Source organism: Brienomyrus brachyistius, chromosome 11 (genome assembly GCF_023856365.1).
Source record: "Brienomyrus brachyistius isolate T26 chromosome 11, BBRACH_0.4, whole genome shotgun sequence".
NCBI classification, from domain to species: domain Eukaryota; kingdom Metazoa; phylum Chordata; class Actinopteri; order Osteoglossiformes; family Mormyridae; genus Brienomyrus; species Brienomyrus brachyistius.
Genome location: NC_064543.1, coordinates 7,106,761 through 7,124,983, shown reverse-complemented (window position 1 = coordinate 7,124,983; position 18,223 = coordinate 7,106,761). Strand labels below are relative to the sequence as shown.

The 18,223-nt window shown below is 50.6% G+C and overlaps 2 protein-coding genes across 6 annotated transcripts in view; both read right to left on the bottom strand.

Annotated features, from left to right (window-relative positions):
- Positions 1-18,223, bottom strand: part of LOC125751747 (homer protein homolog 2-like) — a 426,913-nt gene that overhangs the window by 60,945 nt on the left and 347,745 nt on the right. The window lies entirely within an intron of this gene.
- bnc1 (basonuclin 1) overlaps positions 1-18,223 on the bottom strand; it is a 31,128-nt gene that overhangs the window by 5,678 nt on the left and 7,227 nt on the right. The window contains exon 1 of one of the 4 annotated variants that reach the window (XM_049030951.1): positions 7,516-7,787. The exons of 1 other annotated variant lie outside the window; for it this stretch is intronic. In XM_049030951.1, the coding sequence (XP_048886908.1) occupies positions 7,516-7,530 (15 nt within the window). In that variant the 5' untranslated portion in view covers positions 7,531-7,787. Of the gene's footprint in view, positions 1-29; positions 258-6,800; positions 7,165-7,515; positions 7,788-18,223 lie in introns of those variants that run through there. 2 more of the 4 variants (XM_049030953.1, XM_049030955.1) reach the window with 2 other exon arrangements.

Sequence of the window (18,223 nt, the reverse complement as noted above, 5' to 3'; positions counted from 1 at the left end):
AATAGTGCCGTGGTCCCGCATGCAGTCACCTGGACTGAGTTTAAAATGGTGGAGGTCTGTATGCAGCGGAGGAAGCGTTATGGCATCGAGTTACAGACAGAGCTGAAACATCCCTTCTGTTTCGTGATTGTTTTGAAATCGCCTGCAATGACACGACAAAGAAAACCGGACTAATGAAACTAAGAGGGATACAGAACGTTGACAGCACTGTATCGAGGGGGACGGCTGAGCAATTTTGCCGTTTCCCTGCAGCCCCATTATATATCCTCGCGATATAAGAAAAAAATGGGGGGCTGGGGGGTGTTCCGGCAGAGAAGTATGAGTTCGACACAAGAGCTTTTCATCAGAGCCCTGAACTTATGTACTGCTTTATCAAAGGAAAAATATATATTATTAAATTCAACTGTGCATTGTGAAGATTCGGGATTCATCAGCCACTGACAACTGATCTGGCTTTTCAAAAAAAAAATGGGGGAGGTTTGTGAATAAATGCAGAGCTTTCCTCTCTGTTTCACTCTGCGACATCAAAAACTCGTGCACCCGTGCGGCGATTCCGGACAAATCCGGGCCGAGCTGGCGACGTACTGGGCACCTTTGAGGAGTCACTGCTTCCTAAACCCTCCGGCTCACATTAGATGGTGCTCAGGGACCCAGAGGGGAACGCTTTCGCCTGCCAGTAAGAGGAGGACGCCATGCCCCCACAGAAAGAGCGGTCACCACGCCCCTACCCCGCCTTTCCCATCAGTCACACCTGCTCAGCACCTGGGCTCTTACGCAACACTCCGCAGACAAAACCATGGCCCTGGGGCAGCTTTGTTGGGTTCCTGCCACAATCAGCCTCGTGTACGAATGCAGAGGACTCCCGCAAGTCGACACGCCTGCACAGGGCTTGCCCGCCAGGGAGGGCTTGCTCCTACCACCGTCGCTGTCATCCGGACAGAAAGTGACCTCTCCGTGCTACTCTGGGACCCGGCAAGCTCGTGTTCTGGGGAGGGGGAGAGGCTGGTACTAAGAGAAAACATTCTGCCATGGAAGAGGGAAAGGACAGAATTTCATTTGGCTGTAGGGTCTAGTGACGAATGGATGGGCCCAAACTTGTCACGGTTTATGATGGCACCATCTTTTGCTGGAAGGCCTGCATGTTCCCACACACACAGACGCAGGTCTTTCAGGCCTGAACCCTAACTGCACACGAAGGCCTGCAGTCTGTTATTATTTTACGCAAATAAAACGCAGATGGAGTAGCCGCTAAGTTTACTCTGCGCAGATTTAAATACTCCATTATAATGGGGCTCAAAGTGAACAAACAGACCTTTGACAACATTAATCCACCGTACATCATTGACTCCACGTTTCTGATTAACGTTAACTTGTATACAAATGTGCACTTTTACCATAGTTAGCGTGACATATTTCCTCAATCAAAAATGGCGAATTTCTGTTCACCACTTGTCTGTAGAGTGGCTACAACCTGATACATGATTAAAATTATATAAGACACTTTGAAATACAAGTACAGAGAAGTAACATTTTCAAAATGACTGTAAGACAGATGATGAAGCAGGATGCTGGTAAACAAAGCAGGAACTTGTAGAGGAATAAGGTGTGACCTGGCTTGCATGTGCTCCTGTACCAGGCAGGCACGAACGGTGTAGAAGCGCTACACTGTGGAGAAAGGCCAGATGCTGTGCAGTTTATAGTAAAGTGGACACTCCTACTTTCATAATTCTGCTGTGGTTTAATTGCCGGAAATACCTGACAACATGAGGTCCCTGATTTCATTTAGCAGGATGAAGTGATGTGAAAAACCGTGAGTCTTAAGGCAGTTAAATCCCATCATCACTGGGCCCAAAAACAAGCACGGTCCAGTTAATGTAATCCCATTAGGAAGAGGCACACGCGCGCAGGCGGGCACAGGCGGGCGCAGGCGGGCACAGGCGCACATGCTGCAGCTCTGCTGCTCTTTTTAATATACGTCTCAATCAGTTCACATGGAAACGGAGGCAGGGTTCACCACTGCCGACTGTCTGCTGACATTCTTCTTAATTAGCCACTCCTTTTGTGAACCAGAACAAAAACTTTTTTTTTTTCCACCGTTTGATCCCGTGAAGTCAGTCAGTTGCTGAGCTGTTTTGAGGGAATCGCTCTAATTTTGGCCACGAAGCACAACCTCACCTTCCCCAGATTCAACAACAAAGGGGTTCAACCGAAATGGTATGTTTAAGTACCGCCGAGAAGACTGCAAAAGCAAAAGAAAAAAAAATAAAAAATCGCCCTGGCTGGAGGAGAGCGGAATGATGTTTTTCTTTCATAAATCAGTCTTTTTGTCCTCTGCCCTGCCAGAACACCCAGAAATTAGGCAAAGCCCCCTCCCGGACACACACGATCATGCCAACTTTGTGGATAAAGGTCATGTGAGACTCTCGTATCGCTTGGGAACGGCCCGTCCTCCGTACGGAGAGAAGCTGGACGCCCGGCCAGCCCAGAGTGACACGCTGTGGATTTCCCCAAGTGCTGAAAAGAATACAACCGCAAAGGCATTAAAGAAAGCAGCCTCCAGTTTCTGTCGGGAAGAAGAAATAGCCATTTATTTATTTTTTACCAGTTTTAGAGACAATGTTTAGCAGCATCCCTTTATTTTCCCTTACTCGTTCCCCACCACGCGTCGTACTGGAAAAATAAAAACAAGAAATGAAAGAGAAACCTCTGTCCGTTCTCCCCCGCTTAATTCTGTCACTCAGCTCCTGGGTATTGTATTTTGCGGCCTGAGAAATGTAAAGCAGATGTGTGTGTGTTTGGGGGGGGGGTTTCTGTCCAGATGGATCTGCTTCCCCCACCCGAAACCTCCCCCACATAACCTCTAACATCTCACACCTAAAAAAAAAAAAAAAATAACTGTGTCGTTTTCTTGCTGGTTTCTCACCCTCTTTGATCAGCATCAACCTTCACAGAGACTCTGGCCCCGAGATCCGTTGGGTCTTATTAACCCGGGAACAGGGTACTGGCTGGGACCGGTGGTGTCCGGCGGAACCGGCAGGCCCAGATGTCCGAGGGATACAGTAAAGGGGAATTTGTCATCTTACATTTAGCCCTCCGCCCGGGAAAGGCAGGCTTGCGAAGCCGACGGCTGTATAAGCGGCGATACGTCGTACGCGACGCGGGAATAGAAGCGTTTGGAAAAGCAGACACATTGTGCTGATTCGACAGAAACTCCTGGGATGAAATGTGTCTTACAGCGGTTTACTGTTGTGTAAAACAATACAAAATAAATCACGAGGGGGAAGAAGAGGCGATGACATACTCAGTATTGAGCCCGCATTACAGGAGCTGAGAATATGGAATTTTAAAGATCATGTGGGAATCTCTCTGCGTCCCTAAAGATGGGAGAGAGAGAGTGCGAGGCCTGTCGCCAGTGGGAGGGGGGGGGGGGGTGCGTTCCGACCGCGGCGTGACCTCAGTGGCCGGACAAACACGCCAACTCCATGTCTGTCGCTGCCATCCGTCCCAATTAAATGTGTCTTTGGCTGCATTTGGGGGGGGGGGGACTTTGTAACACGGTCTGAGTCAGTCAGCCAAGGATGTGGGGGAGACAGGAGCATTACATGAGCCGGGGGGGGGGGGGTGGTGGGTTCTGAGGAAACTCATCCACCAGATGCAGCCTCACACAGCACAGACGCAGGACGCCCAGGCCGGGACCCCAATTGAGCCCCAGCTTGAGGGGATCCCTACTTCTCCATGCGCTGTCACCCCGAGCATGAAACAGCGACGGGATAATTTACTATTTTATGCAAAATAAACTGCGACGCAACCTGGAATATTCCGTCATCTGATTTCCTGGAAAACAAAAAGCCTTTGGTGTTTACTGCCAAGTGTGTCAAACAGTGATTTTGGAATTCTCTCTTGTGTTACCGAGCAGTCAAAGCTACAACAAGATTGGGACAAACAAAGAAAAAAAAAGCCCATTGACTAACCATTCAGGTTTCACACTCAGATCCTGCCAGACGTGCAGTGTTTAATGCAGAGAGGCAGCAGTAAGTCACTGCGCTAATCTGCATGACACATCACTGCTCAGGACAGCTGCTGGCTGACGGGGGATGGTGGGAGAACTTTTTAGGATAATTCACCATTAAATTAATCAGTTACAAGGAGCTCAGCCTGACACATGGAGCCACACCTTGCAGAAGCCTGTGAAAACCCTCCAGAGCTGCTACATCCACAGCCAACTTACATGACCATTTAAAGAGCAGGACAGCTCCCTACACAGCTGTACATGCAACCTGGCATCTCAAAACAAACAACAAGGCTCGTGATGCCATCCAACAGGAAGGGGGTCTCCAATGAAAATGCGACACTTTCTCTCCTGGTAAAAGAATCAACCCCCCCCAAGCCATATCCTGTGGGCTGAGGGGTCATCGACAGGATCCGGCGCCAATTCGACCTCGCAGAACCCCAGAGAAACACTGCCGGGCTGGACCCCGACCTGTCTCAAGCCGGCGTTATTGAAAGCTCGTCCCCAGGTTAAAATTTCAGATTCTCAGGGCCATGGACTTGGGGGGTCAAGGCAGCCTAAAAAAAAACACTGCCTCTTGGGGGACATCTGGACCCCAACACACATATTATTCCAATTAAAGGACAGACCCCGCTAATACGGGGCACGGATACTTACTCAGTGTGAAGGGGGGGGGGATATAATCACCCACAAAGAAATCAACACCTCCTGCCAGTATAATTTATGGATTACATATTACACGTTTCCTGGCGCAAAACATTTCCTCAAGCTTATCAATGTGTGTGACACACACAGGAGCAACAGATACATTAATAAATCATGTGGTTATTCCACGGGGGACGCACACATGCCTCGCAGTAATAACCCTAATTGGTAACGAATGTGAACACGAGCACGGTGCACAGTGGTGAAAACCGCCAGGCCATAAAACATGTGTGAAAACGGTGAAGTTTCAGAAGGTACTTGTTTGCTCGTGCGACGGCCATTGCGCTTGTAAATCCAGCATCGTCTCAAAACAGGGCTGCGATTGACTGTGTTACGATATGATCTGCATTTGTCTGTCGCGGACAAACATTGCCATAAAATCGCACCCCCCCCCCTCCCCCAAGCCACCCCTAAGCATGCAGCAGGAACGTGAGTAACAGTGTGTTTTCCCAGCCTGTTGGTAATTTTTTTTTGTTTGGGGGGGGGGCGGAGGGACAAAAATCCAGACACCTAAAATTTGCACAGAGGGCAGGACTACCTCAGCCGCATCCATGGAGAGGATCTAAAAATCACTTTTAAAAACTTTGCAATTCTTTTTCTTTGCGTTTTTAATTATTTTCCTTTTTTAAGGCAATAATCTTTGATCCCCTAAAGCTTCCTGGGTTTAGAATCACCCCAGAAAAAGCTTCAGATGACCGACAAAGAAACCAGAAAACCAAACGCAGGCCATGTTGCCATCGCCGGACCAACTCTGCGGGTTTAGCTTCGGGTATCAGTAGGGAGAGCGGCCTCAGACGCATGGTGTGCAGTCAGGGCCAGTGACAGTGAGGCGGCCTGCCTTCTGATGCCTGTTAATCACACAGAAGACGAGGAGCAGCCTGTGTCTATGCATCACCACAGGACACAAGGGCAGCTGGGAAGCCTCAGAGCGGAGCAGCTTTAAGATGAGGGCAGCATGTCGGTGTGTCGACCCGAGAAAGAGAGAGAGCTCGAAGCTACATGGCGATTAGCATAGCATCTCCTGCTTTGGCTGACGGATCCTCACAGGCTCATCCGGGGCAGCCAGAAGGGGCCTGCGATAGAGCTGGGTAGTTCAGGTCCAGAGAGAGTGAAAGTCCAGACCAGGATTTTGTGTCAACCAACCAGTTGAGTCCTCTGTGAATGTGACTCTTTATGCTCAACTGGTTGGTTGACACAAAATCCTGGTCTGGACTTTCACTCTCTGGACCTGATTCACCCACCTCAGGCCCCAGTGCCGCCATGCTGTCCCTGAGATAATGAAGCCGCCCCAGGGGGTGAGAATCGGCTACGGTGGGGTGGGGGGTGTGAAACGATGGCTCCGGCGACCGACCTGCATGAGCCAGGGGGTTGGATAGCCAGGCTCAGCCGCAAGACAAGGAACCCCCTCCCACCGCCCAATCGACCCCCCCCCCAAAGCAAACGAAAAAAAATAACCTAACATATCCTGCAGGACGGACGCCGTAAATTACCAGCCTGAAAACATCCCATGCCGAACAGTTTAAGGACCTCCAGAGGAAAGTCATTCTGTCTGTCAGGCCGCCCCCCCCCCCCCCCCCTTCCTCCCACTCCCCCAGTCCCCTTGAAGCCAGAGCACCCAGCAGGCAAGCGCTGGCACTACATTTACTGCCTTAAACTGTCTCTTTTTCCAGGAAATATTTAATACTTAAAACATCCACTCCGACAGCACTGGGCACACATTGGAAAAAAATAACGCTTTTAAAATGTTATTTTTATTTATTTTCAGTCACCTAAGCTTATGTGAAAATGTCAAAAAGAAAACTACTTTAATTCTGTTTAAGTTCTCCTTGACTCGATTAGACATCTACTGAAATGCATTGTTAATGGGAAACGACAGTATTAATATTACAGAGTAAGGAAAGAAAACTTCCTTCCAAAAGCACTTCAGCTGGATGGATCATTAAAGGCTTCCCTGATTTAGCACCCCCACCAGTGCCACCTGCCCGTCCCCGTAGCCGAGGTTGGGTCACCGCGGCCCGACGAGACGCCAGCACAGGATCGCAGCCGCACAGCTAATTGTTGCATTAAGGCCGGAACAAAACATTACCGCGGTCTTAAGTTACGTTCCGGGAGATGCTGGTCCGTATCCAGGCGAGAGGATCAAAAAGCCGGCAGCCGGCAGCCGGCCGACGCGAAGCCCCACGCAGCCGCGCTGAGAGGCGCTGCACCAGATCAGTCAGGACCGCTAAACCCCAGAAAGGAGCTCAATCTGTGCAAAATTAGCATGGCGCTAACGCCGGCTTCCCCAAAAAGTAGCGGGCTGGAGCCGTCAAAGAGGAATGTTTCTGTCATGCAGGGTTTTCTCCTCCTTCTGCTCCCTTCCCCCATCTGCCTAAAAAGTTTTTTTTTTGTCTCGTTTTTGTTGGAGTTGCCGCTCATGCAGCCTCTCGCAGCGTGTTGGGGCAGCTGCAGTCAGGAGCACACCGGCACACGGGAGGATCCGACGAAGGACGGTGGGGGGTGGGGAAGGGGGGGGGGGCATACCTGCCGGCCCGTGGAAAAGACAGTCAAGGTTCTGAACTGTTCCCAAGTTTCAGGCGCGTGACACAACCGGAAGAAAGGAAAAAGCGAAGTCCCACAAAATCTACCCCAAAGCTGCCCCCCTCCCCCCCCTGAAATGGGTCAGGGGCAGACAGCAAAAAGGTACACATTCTATACGGACACATTACAGGCTTCTTTTGGGCTAAATAAAAAAAAAAAGAGCGAGAGAGAGAGAGAGAGAGGGATGAAAAAGTCTCATGCAAACAGCATGTCTTCCTTACCTCAGACATTCTCATCTCATTAAAGGGAAGTTGCCAGGGTAACCACAGAGTTTGCCATTCCCTACGAGTCCTCCAAAGAAATGCTTCCACCTCTCCTGTCCGTACAAGTATTATGGCAGCAGAGCCATCACACGGCAGCTCTAGCTGCCTGTCACACGCGCACACACACGCACGCTCTCTCACGCACACACACACACACACCTCTGTGGGCTCACACTTCCATATACGAGTGCACGGACACAGGCTCACACTCCCTCTCTCTCTCTTCCTCTCCCCCCCCTCCTCGCTCATGCACCTTCCCCCCCCCCCCCTTTGTTGCTGTAGTCTGGATCTAAGCTACTCAAGATGTGTTGCGAGTTGAACTGGGCACAGGGGAGCAGAACGAGATCCTCCCATTCGCCGTTCCCTGCAGAGCGCTTCTCACCTCAGGAGCCGCCTCTTCCCTGCGAGCCACGGTGCGGTGTGTTTGAGCATGCCCCTCCCCCGGCCCCCCCCGGCCCCCCGAGTCACAGGGCAGTCCCCTCACAGCTGGCTTGGAAGAGGGCATGACACTCATCTTTCACAGAGATTTGATCAAAAGGAATGAGTGAGGCTTGAGGCACTGCTAATGCAGTCTGGGGAGATTCGAGCTCTCCTGTGCTCAGCGCGGCGCGGCTCTCCACCGGCCTGAGTAATGCATTCAATCAATGCAGCCCTGCTCAGAGCTCGACCGCCTGCCTGTGTGTGTGTGTGTGTGTGTGTGTGTGTGTGTGTGTGTGTGTGTGTGTGTGTGTCGGGGAGAGCGTGTGCATCTGCCAACCCCCATGTGTCAGACACCAGCGTGTATCCCTGTCCCTGTATGTGTGTACAAGGCGGTGTGTGTGTGTGTGTGTGTGTGTGCTATAGCATGTGCATTCACTCAGGTTTGTGTCTCTGTGTGTTTATATGTAGAGGAGTGTGTGTAAGCATATGCGTACCTCTGTAGCACTGTGTGTGTGTGTGTGTGGCGTGTATCAGGTGTGTGTGTGTGTGCGTGTATCAGTGTGTGTGTGTGCGTGCACCTTTTCCAAAGCCCCGTTCACTCCACAGCCCCAACAAGTTGTACCTTGTGCTGAGAGGAATGTGTCAGAGTGTCTGTGCTGAGCAGATTTTTTTTTTCCAGAAACAAGGACAGCCAATCTTCTGACGCTCAGTGGTTACTGCCAGCTTCTGAGAAAAAAAACTCTTCCCTTTTCATAAAAAAAAAAAAAAAGTTAGCAACATAGTTTGATCTATAGAAAACATACATAAGCTACTGTATACACACCTCGTGACAGACACAGATCTGCAGTAACAAATGATTTTGCTTTGTTTAGTGTTGAGATTGTCGCCTCTGGAATGGAACTCAAATCTGAATTTTTAATGCAAAAGTTAGACCAGCAAAGAGCCAAAACAACGAGGGCAAGTGGTCTTATGTGTATATTAACCAGCAGAGTGTTGAGGGAACACCAGGGCAGAGGGATCCTTACGGACTAATGGTGCAATAGATGGCTAGCGGCACATGCACGGCTTGTCACTGGCGGATGACTTGATAAAATAAACACTACAAAGCACGTCTGGGCAAAAAGGATGCATAACAGTATGCAGGCTCACCTTCCACTTCGCGCGTTCAATAATAAAAGACAAAAAAACGGCGAAGTTAGCCTGGCTTTTAAAGCGTTTAACTGAGAGGTGAGGTAATTGGTGCCTGGACCACATGTCTCACTTATCGTAAAGAGCAGAGTGTGGGGAGCCACGGAGCCAGAATCCAGCCCCCCCCCCCCCCCCCCAGATAAGCGGTCTGAGATTTCACAAGCTCCTCCAGCACGGTCTAGGATCCGCTGCTCGGCGTCTCCGGAAGCGCGGCTCGGTGTGTCCCGCATGTGAGGCCAGACCGAGCACCCGAGCTGTGATGTAACCCCCCAGGCGTGGCGGCTAATCCACAAATTACCATGCGAGTTTTAACAGGTACGTCTTTTTGTCTCGCTCCGTGATTTCGGTAATTAGGGGAGGGAAAAAAACTCGCCATAAGGTGTTTTTGGAATCCACTGGTGAAAGAATCCGAACCAGGGGCACGCTGTCACGCCATGAATATTTCATGATATTTAAGGGGGGAAAAAAAAAAATGTAGGGGTCTAAGAGACCATGCATAACAAATTACGTGCTTATAAAATTATTCAAAAAAATTCAGCCTTTTGATATTCCATTAAAAACAGCAAATACTTCCAGTATATAATAGGTTTCATTTTTGAAAGCCTTTTATGAAATCACATTTGGAGATCATCCAATCACCTATGAAACCGCCCCCCTCCCAATAAAAGAAGAGGACCTGGTGTCTGATGCTAACACCAAATTACATCAAAATGTCCTTTTAAAACATTCCAAAACAAAGGAAGAAATGAAGAAATTAAAAGATGTTGTGAAATCATTTTTTTTTGCCTACGCTGTTGCACAATGCTAATGGCTCCTCCTCCCTCCAAGCCACACCCCCAAGCCACACCCCCCCAGTTTTCTAGCCACACTTGTAACTTAAGCCGAACAGTGCACAGGATGGGACGGGCGCATCGGTGCCTCGGACCCAAATGCTCGTCACTCGCCGCTGGGGAACAGAGGGAGGCATCCAGAAAACGCAAATAAATACACCCCAGCTAAAAAAGAAAGAAAGAAAAAACACATTAAGCACACCCAGAAACTCCCCCCTCCATATCTAGCCGACTCCCGAACGCTGTCGGGGGCCTGCGGCTTTGAAAGGGTCGGCATGACGAAAGTGGCACGCGTGCAGAATGACCATCATGGTTTTGGAAAAAGTACAGCATGCAGTCCTCACTCCCGTTTAGCTCAGCTGTGTCTGTCAGGTACCCTAACCTACAAATCGTACTGATTACATTACATATATCAGTACAGGCCCAACAATAAAGGAAGATTAACAGAGGAGAAAGCACATCCTCTGTAATACCGAAGAGAGGAGGACGTTTAAAGCAGCATTTCACATTTGAAAATGCGGCAGGGTCGCCGCTGTCAGAGTCGTTCTTTTTTACATTAATGATGTAGTTGCAGAGCTTTTCAATGCACTGCATGCAGGTGAAACCCAGAAGCCCAGTACCGCTCGCTCCACAGCAGCGGCGCCGCCTCTACGGGGCCCCAAAGGTTAGGCGATGAAAGAAGTGGCCCCATGTCCTCCGGCAGGGCAGGGGCGCACTCCCCCCACCAGCCCCCGGTGGCCTGTCTGCACACGGGCAGCTGGCACAGAGACAGAGCTACATGTTTCACAGACAACCGTGTCTCCTCTGTGGGTTTTGCTCTCAGTAAAAAAGGCCGGTGGAGGGGGGGGGGGGGGGGGGGGGGGGGGGGGGGGGGGGGAGGTTGGAAGCAGGGAGGGGAAGTCGAGCAGGGGGGGTGGGGGTGTTACTGGCCAGGCTCTGAAGACAATTCCAGGCACCAGGCACCAGTTGGATCCGTACGGGACTTATCAGTGATTTCAGGTCATAATTCAGCAGGGACAAAATTTACAAGGTCCCTCCATTGATTCAAATTACATTAAAGAAAAAAAATCAGTAAAGAATTAACTCCAGAACGACCATTAAATTGTTCAATGGAAATACACTGCGTCCAAATAAGAGTCCAGATTAGGCAAAGGCATGTGTTTAAAGAAATAAGTTAAATAAAGATTAATTAGAGCTGTTTGCAAAGAGAACTGGTCCTCATCGACGCCGATGCCCCCCCCCCATATTATAACCAGGTGGGAAGAGACGCATGCGAGGTCAACATGTTACCTCACAGTTAAAATAATACACTACTCTGTGTTTTAAAAAAAAACATGGCTGGTCTTCTACATTACGGCCCTTAAGTGAGACGTGTTCCCTTAGACAATGGCCCCTCCTCTTCCTCAGGTACAAGGTATAAACACATCCCACCGCCAGCGATGCACATGGCACTAGCCAGAAAAAAATGTATCGGCATCAAAGATAAAGTCTCCCGTCCTCTTATGCTGTCAACGTGCGTCAAACTAACGTAATCGTCAGAACCCGACAGGCCCTGCAGCTGAATATTTATGACTGAAACTTTGGGAGGATGTGTAACAATACAAACACCACTTATGTGGCAGCTTGATCATTTGCTTTTGGGGAAAACGGGATGTGGCCTTAACAAGCGTCTAAGTGACACCTGCGGGAAAGTGCCCCTCATTCAGGAATGAAGCCCCCGGTGAGAGGTTTCCTACGGCCGGCGTCGCTCGTAAACCTTCGCGGGCGGTTTACTAGCTGTTGCTTGGCAGGCCGCTAGCGGCGGCACTCCAACGCTCCTGAAAAGCGGAGGGAACCGGAACGTTCTTTGGCGGACACGTGTCCCGGCACGTCACACGTCATTTAACGCCGCAGGCCCTGAGGGCGTTTTTCTACCCCCGCAACTTTGGATTTTAATACAGCTCCTTAAAGCATATGCAAGCATTTAAATGCACTCAATTCAGGTCTGATTCAGCCCCATGCGAAAGGGTAACACAGGAAATTAGCCAGATTTAGGAGATGTTTATAAAAACTTAACACGAACCATATCGTACCAAATGCAACAATAAATTAAAAATGCTTTTTCACACGCCTAAGAAAAGAGGAAAAAAAGAAATGCTAACAGGAAGGTGGAGCTTAAATCCGATAAGAACTTGATCAAACTCCTACAAAACAATTACAAGTTAATTGTTTGGTTGCAAGACATGTCCACAGATCCATGAAAACAGAGAGCTTTGCTTTCAAAACAGTACTTTGAGAGAGAAGCTTAGAGTAAGCTGGTGGCATTATTTAAACGGTAGATGGCTAACTGTTGCACTCAATCAGCCAAATAAAAGGGAAAAAATGTGTACGAATGTGGCATTTTAGCCGCAATGGCATTCTGGGTAAGAACAGCTTGTTAAGTTAAAAATGTCTTTAGCTTGATTTTTTTAAGAAGGTAACAGACGAGAAGGCGTTTGGTGACGGTGACTCGAGCCCCGGCGTCACCGCAGGACAGATCGGCGGCCGGTTAGCGAAGCAGGGCTCTCTCGCTCGCCTCCCCATCCGGGTAGTCTGGTATTGATCAGACGTGTCCGCATTAGACAACAGACGCTTTTATAATAATCTGCCCCTGCATTATGTAATGGGTACATTAGAGACACGGCCCTTTACATCCGACACCTGTTTGGTCTCTGCAGAATTACTGTTTGCATTACAACGCTGTTTAATGGCCTCTGTAGAAAGCGGCAGTGTCGGGGGGGGGGGTGGGGGGGGTCTTAGGGAGACTGGAGGAAAATTTTTTTTTAATTCTGTAGAAGTTTCAGGCTATTGAGGACTGCAGAAAGCCGTTGCCCTCCCAGCCGACTCATTTAACGTGACTCATTTAACGTGGATCATTTAAGGAGCTTGTGTCGCGCTCAGGGTGAACTCTGTTTGGGCTGTACAGAGGGGTGGGGGCCCAGGGTCAGTGTGTCCCAGAGCAATCCCACACTGAGGTCCCAGCCTGTCCCCAGGCAGTCATTACTCCTCCTTCCCTCAGCGGGGGCGGGCAGGGGCTAGAAGCAATAAACAGGTTAGGGCGCAGATGTACGGAGCAGGGGAGGGGGTCCGGCTGGGTGTAGCAATGAGCTGGGACAGCCATCCACATCTAGCACACGAAGCAGAGCCAAGTCCCTAGGACAATGTGACCAAGCGGAAGCGGATGTGGAGCTTGGCGCATGTGGCCGCGGTTCGCGGAGCAGGACAGTACCGCCTTCGGAACTCTTCCCTGAACATTCTTTGCTGAGAGCTGGCTCAGGCGGTCCCGTCTGTGTGATCACAGACTACTGAAGAAGGGCCACCTGGACGCCATCAGTCTCACCCAGGGTAAACAGCCCTGACATTCCTCCCGGCCTGCTGGCCGGCACAGGTCAGAGGTCATGATGACAAACGGGTGACCCGGGATCCTTGGGGGAGTTGGGCGGCCAAAGAAGCTTCTGGAATCTTTCAACGGGGGACGACACTTAGTGTTCTGGAGGGATCATTACCCTGGGATGGTATCCTGCCTCGCTGACAAACCGAGGTGACGTGGCACTGGACGCCCGGCAGCCCCCCCCACACACACACACACAAGTTCCTCCCACACCATCCATCCTCAGACTGTCCCATTGACCCAGGTCCCATTGCATCTCCCTAAACACCATCCTCCGAAATGAAACAAAGTGAAAGTTGCGACTGCAGCAATGAACAGCGCTATTAATGGGAAATTAAAAGAAAGCAGATATATCAGCACTGAATTAAGACATTAAAGGAGAATGTACTGAAGCATGTATGCTGAAGTGGCTCGTCAATGCTAACGGTGAATTGAGCGGGTAAGTAACATAGCTGTACACGCGCTGCAAATTTCGGCACCCGAAGCAACAGGAATGCAGGCAGTGTGGCGACATGAGCCCGCAGGATTCCGTTTCGGCAGGTGAGCGCCATCCCCCAGTGAACTGGGGGGCTGTATAGACGTGCAAAAAGTCTGCAGCCTTTCCCCCCACCAAATTATCGTCATACACCTCCAACAGGGACAGATACCTCTAGGCACATACTAGGATCGATAGACCTAACCCTGGTCCATGCAATCTCCAGTAACCCCCCCCCCCCCCCCCGCTCTGCCCCGCCCCCACACCCTAACTATGACCTGCGGGGTATCTGCCTTCACGCTTTTCCCCCTCCATTCCGAAAACATTTCACAAGTGGCTTTCCACAGTGATTACACTCATTGGCTTTAATGACTCACAGAAAGACGTATGCTTCAGTGGTCAGGAGTGTGCTATTCCACGTACCTCTCCCACCCAACGGCCCCTCCCTGGGATCACAAAAGCAGGAGGTGTCCGCAGCACTGACAGGCCAGTGTGTCAGATGTGAGGGAAACTCAGTTTTAAAATTAACTGGCAAATACTGATGGTATCACATCAGCGGACATGACGCACGTTGACATGCAGTTAACTTAGACTAAGTTACCCTGAAAACTAGCTGCTTCACTTCAGCCTGCACTTTAGCCTGTACGCCTACAGATGCTCAAGAACGAACACAGACATTAAAGTCGCTCATTGTCTGCCTCTCATGCTTAACGTTTACATATACAAAGCAACTCGGAAACGAGAACGGTGCAATCGACTTGCTTGCTTTAACTGCATGCAGTGTGGAGAGTAATATTATGGGTGTTGCTTCTCTTTTGCAGTCCCCATAAACATTAAAACACCGTTGTTTTAGAATCAGCAAGGATTGGTATGTCTTTGTGAAGAGGATCACTGCTCTAACAATGAGACCCATCCATACAAAGTCTTCGAGTTCAATGTACACCAGTTCCCTACCCGCCTGAGTCCCCCCCGATATACTGAGTTTGTCCCCAGTTGAGTGTGTGTGTCTGCATGAAAAAGATGGTGTTATTTATTTTTGAGATTCATTGTCTTGCACAATCCATAAATCAGCTACACACCTCGCCTCAGCTGGCCACGCCCCATTCACACTCCTAGGACTTGCATTTTCTGCTAACATTTAGCTTGACAAAAACAACACGATGTGATCCAGAACAGCTCGAGAAAATCTGTTGACACCATTGAGTGTTGACACCACTAGACAATGGGGTACTGGAATTCTTTACCCAAGATATTTCGAGGCACTCGTTCCCATTGCTTCCGGGATAGGGTCCGGACCCCCCGCGACCCAGTAGGATAAGTGGTTTGGAAAATGGATGGATGGATTTCGAGGCACCTTGTGCATGCTGGTACAGAAACGGATCAGGAGGAACCACTTTGAATGACTGCGGTCAATGAGGTATCCTGCGTGGTCCTCACCATGGCCGTCACTTTCTGACACGCACACCGTGCAACTGTCCCCTCTCCTGAGGAAATTTTTCTATGGTCAGGGATCTTCAGGCCAATCCAGCAGGCGACATGCCTGAGGTTGATTGTGCTGCGATGTCGGGTGCCATAGCATCTCCCTTGCCCTTCTGATGTCATATCCTCTTACTGTTTGGTCACCGCGATCATTTCCACACGTCCGACACAATATGACTCACTCACTCCTTTCGTGGTCCTTGTGGATCTCTGGGCAAGGGTCTGGTAATAACCATGGCTGGTGGGTCACTGGGGACAAGTGAAGGAGACGAGGGCTGACCCCGTGGCGGATGGTGCTGAGAGAGCGCGGTTTTGCTGCTGAGAATAAGCCGGGCGACGACAGGGAAGAGGCAGACATCTGAGGTGCTTCATGGCCGATCCGTGCTTCCATACTGTTTAGGTGTCATTAAGGAAGGAGGAGGTAAATGTACTGGCCTGTCTCTGCAGGCCGCTGTTCCTGGGGACGCTTGTTTTTCTTCAGCTCGGCGACGTCCTAGCAGCCAACCTCGAGCCCAAGGCATCGATCCCAAAGAAAATGGGACACGGCTTTTCCTTTCATTGTTCAGGGAGGGGGGGTGGCTTGCAGCTCAGCACACAGAAACATCTTCTAGGAGGACATTAAAAAAAACACGCACGCACTCCAGCTCCCCCGCAAGTCTCGAAATCATCACGATAATGGCAAGACCACGATGTGTTTGTGGGGAGCAACCAGAGGCTGGAGAGGGTTGGGCAGCAAGCAGCATGGATGCTGGAAGCCTTGACAGGTCCTACAGAGGCATCCGGCAGGAGCTGCGGCCGGCTGGAGAAACGTATGAGGTTTGGGGACACCAGGGCAAACCAGTGTTGTCGGAGCTGCGCTAACCTGCACAAAGAAAGGTAATAACATCCAGCAGCTATGTTTGCGCAACACTGACATTTTAATGGTGAAATCGCGATTCCTGCCCCAACTCTTCAAGAGACAGCATTTAGAAGTTAGGGTTTTGGTCAGTGAATCGGTGAACTCGGGAGAGTCACTCTCAACCAGCGACGTGCATCAAGTCTCCTCCATGTTCAGGACGTGACATCAGTTCCAGCGAGACCAGGTCAGCTCAAAACAATCATCTCAGGTCGACCAAAACATTCTAAACGTTTCCTCAAACATGGCTGACACGAGGCCAGCCACAGAAAACTCCGACAGGCCATGCGTTTCCTCGTTAAATGTCTTGGAGCCACTATACGGGGGCGTTCAGTGGGGATTTGTATAACCCATCAGGACAAGATGTTTCCTTCGTCCCGTTTTTAATTTTTGACGATGAGAAAGAGGGAAGCTCCCACAAGGAGCTCTGCTTCTCTGCTGACACGTCGAGGTAACGCGCATCTGTTTGTGTCACAAACAATCAGCCTGATACAAGGCAAGATACATAAAACAGCCCGAGTCTAACCCTCAGCACTGGGACCTAATTATCCAGTGCGTCCATGACATTCCCACTTAAGGGTCACAGATGATTTTTTTTTTTTTTTTTTTTTAAATCAATGAACCACCCCCTTCATTCACGGCTGATTTAATCACATCACCAGGAGTTAAGCAAAAGGCCTGATTTGGGTTGGGGGGGGGGGCGAAGTGAGGGGTGGGGGTGGTCTTCTGGCGAAACTGGGAAAGCATGTGGAGATGGAAATCACTCCCAGACAGATTCAGACACTTCCTGCCACTCCACAGATGCCACAGCGCTGTGAGCCACCCTCCCGGGGGAGAAGGTTCACCTGGAGGGGGGCGGGGGGGGCCGAGCGGTGCCAGATGTGAGGGGAGCTGCCTGGGATCGGCACGCTAACACTGTCTCAATTGTGTGAAGCATATGCTTTCAGTCAAGGGTGAGAAATGCAGGCAGCGGCACATGCCAAGAGCCTTCCAAGCATGGCCCAGCAGCCAGCCCGCGGCCCGGCGCACACTGATCCTCAGAGTCAGCAGATGCGAGTCACCGCGGTGCAAGTCAAGGCTGGTTAAACCATGAAAACAGCACGGGGACCTCATGCAGACGCCCGGGCTTCGCAGACGCGCTGATCCACACACATGCGCGTCGCTGTCACTCCACGCGCCCCAGAGAAATCTGCCGCCGCATGTCATTCTCGGGGCAAGCGGGAGGGAAACAGGAGTTTCGTGGAGCTTGGTTTTTGGGGCGGGGAGGGGAGTCCACAAGGTAGGGGGGGGGGGTTTAGGTATGGCAGCGGGATTTAACAGCAGACCACTGGCTGCAAAAAAGTGGCCTGTCTCCCCACCATGACTCTGGGACATACATGCCAGCCCACACTTCAGCTCTGGATTTGCAAAGGGGGATAAGGGGGGGGGGGGCAGCCAGCAGGACATGTTAAGCCAGGAACCGATTCGAACAGATTCGAATCACAACACCCCAGAGGCAGTTCTAGTTATCTGGCCACCAGCTATTTTAAATTTGAACCCTGAAAGGAAGGAGGTGGGTGGTATGGGGGGGTGGGAGTGAATTATAGCCCCTTCCTGGCCTTTAATACGCACCATCGCAGGCCCAGCCGCTCGTCCCCTCTGCTGGGTAGAGCTTAAAAAACCCCCCTCACCTGGACGGCAACTCCCCGGCAGCTGGGTCGCTACCCTGCGACGCTCTGCTTTTTGTTTTTTTGTTTTTTTCTTGCAGGAATGCCGGAATGTTCCACAGTGACCTCATTGTGCTGTGATACGGCTTGTCTGAGCCGTGCTCTGTGGCGAAGTCACACCTGTTCCACCTCAGCCAAAGGGGCACAAAGGCCGGACTTACATCAATCAGCATGTGAACTCGCGGGGCAAACATGGTAGCGCCCTCCCCGGCTGCCTGCGAGTACAGAATCACGTCGGAGGGGGGCAGGGGGGGGGGGCTCCTT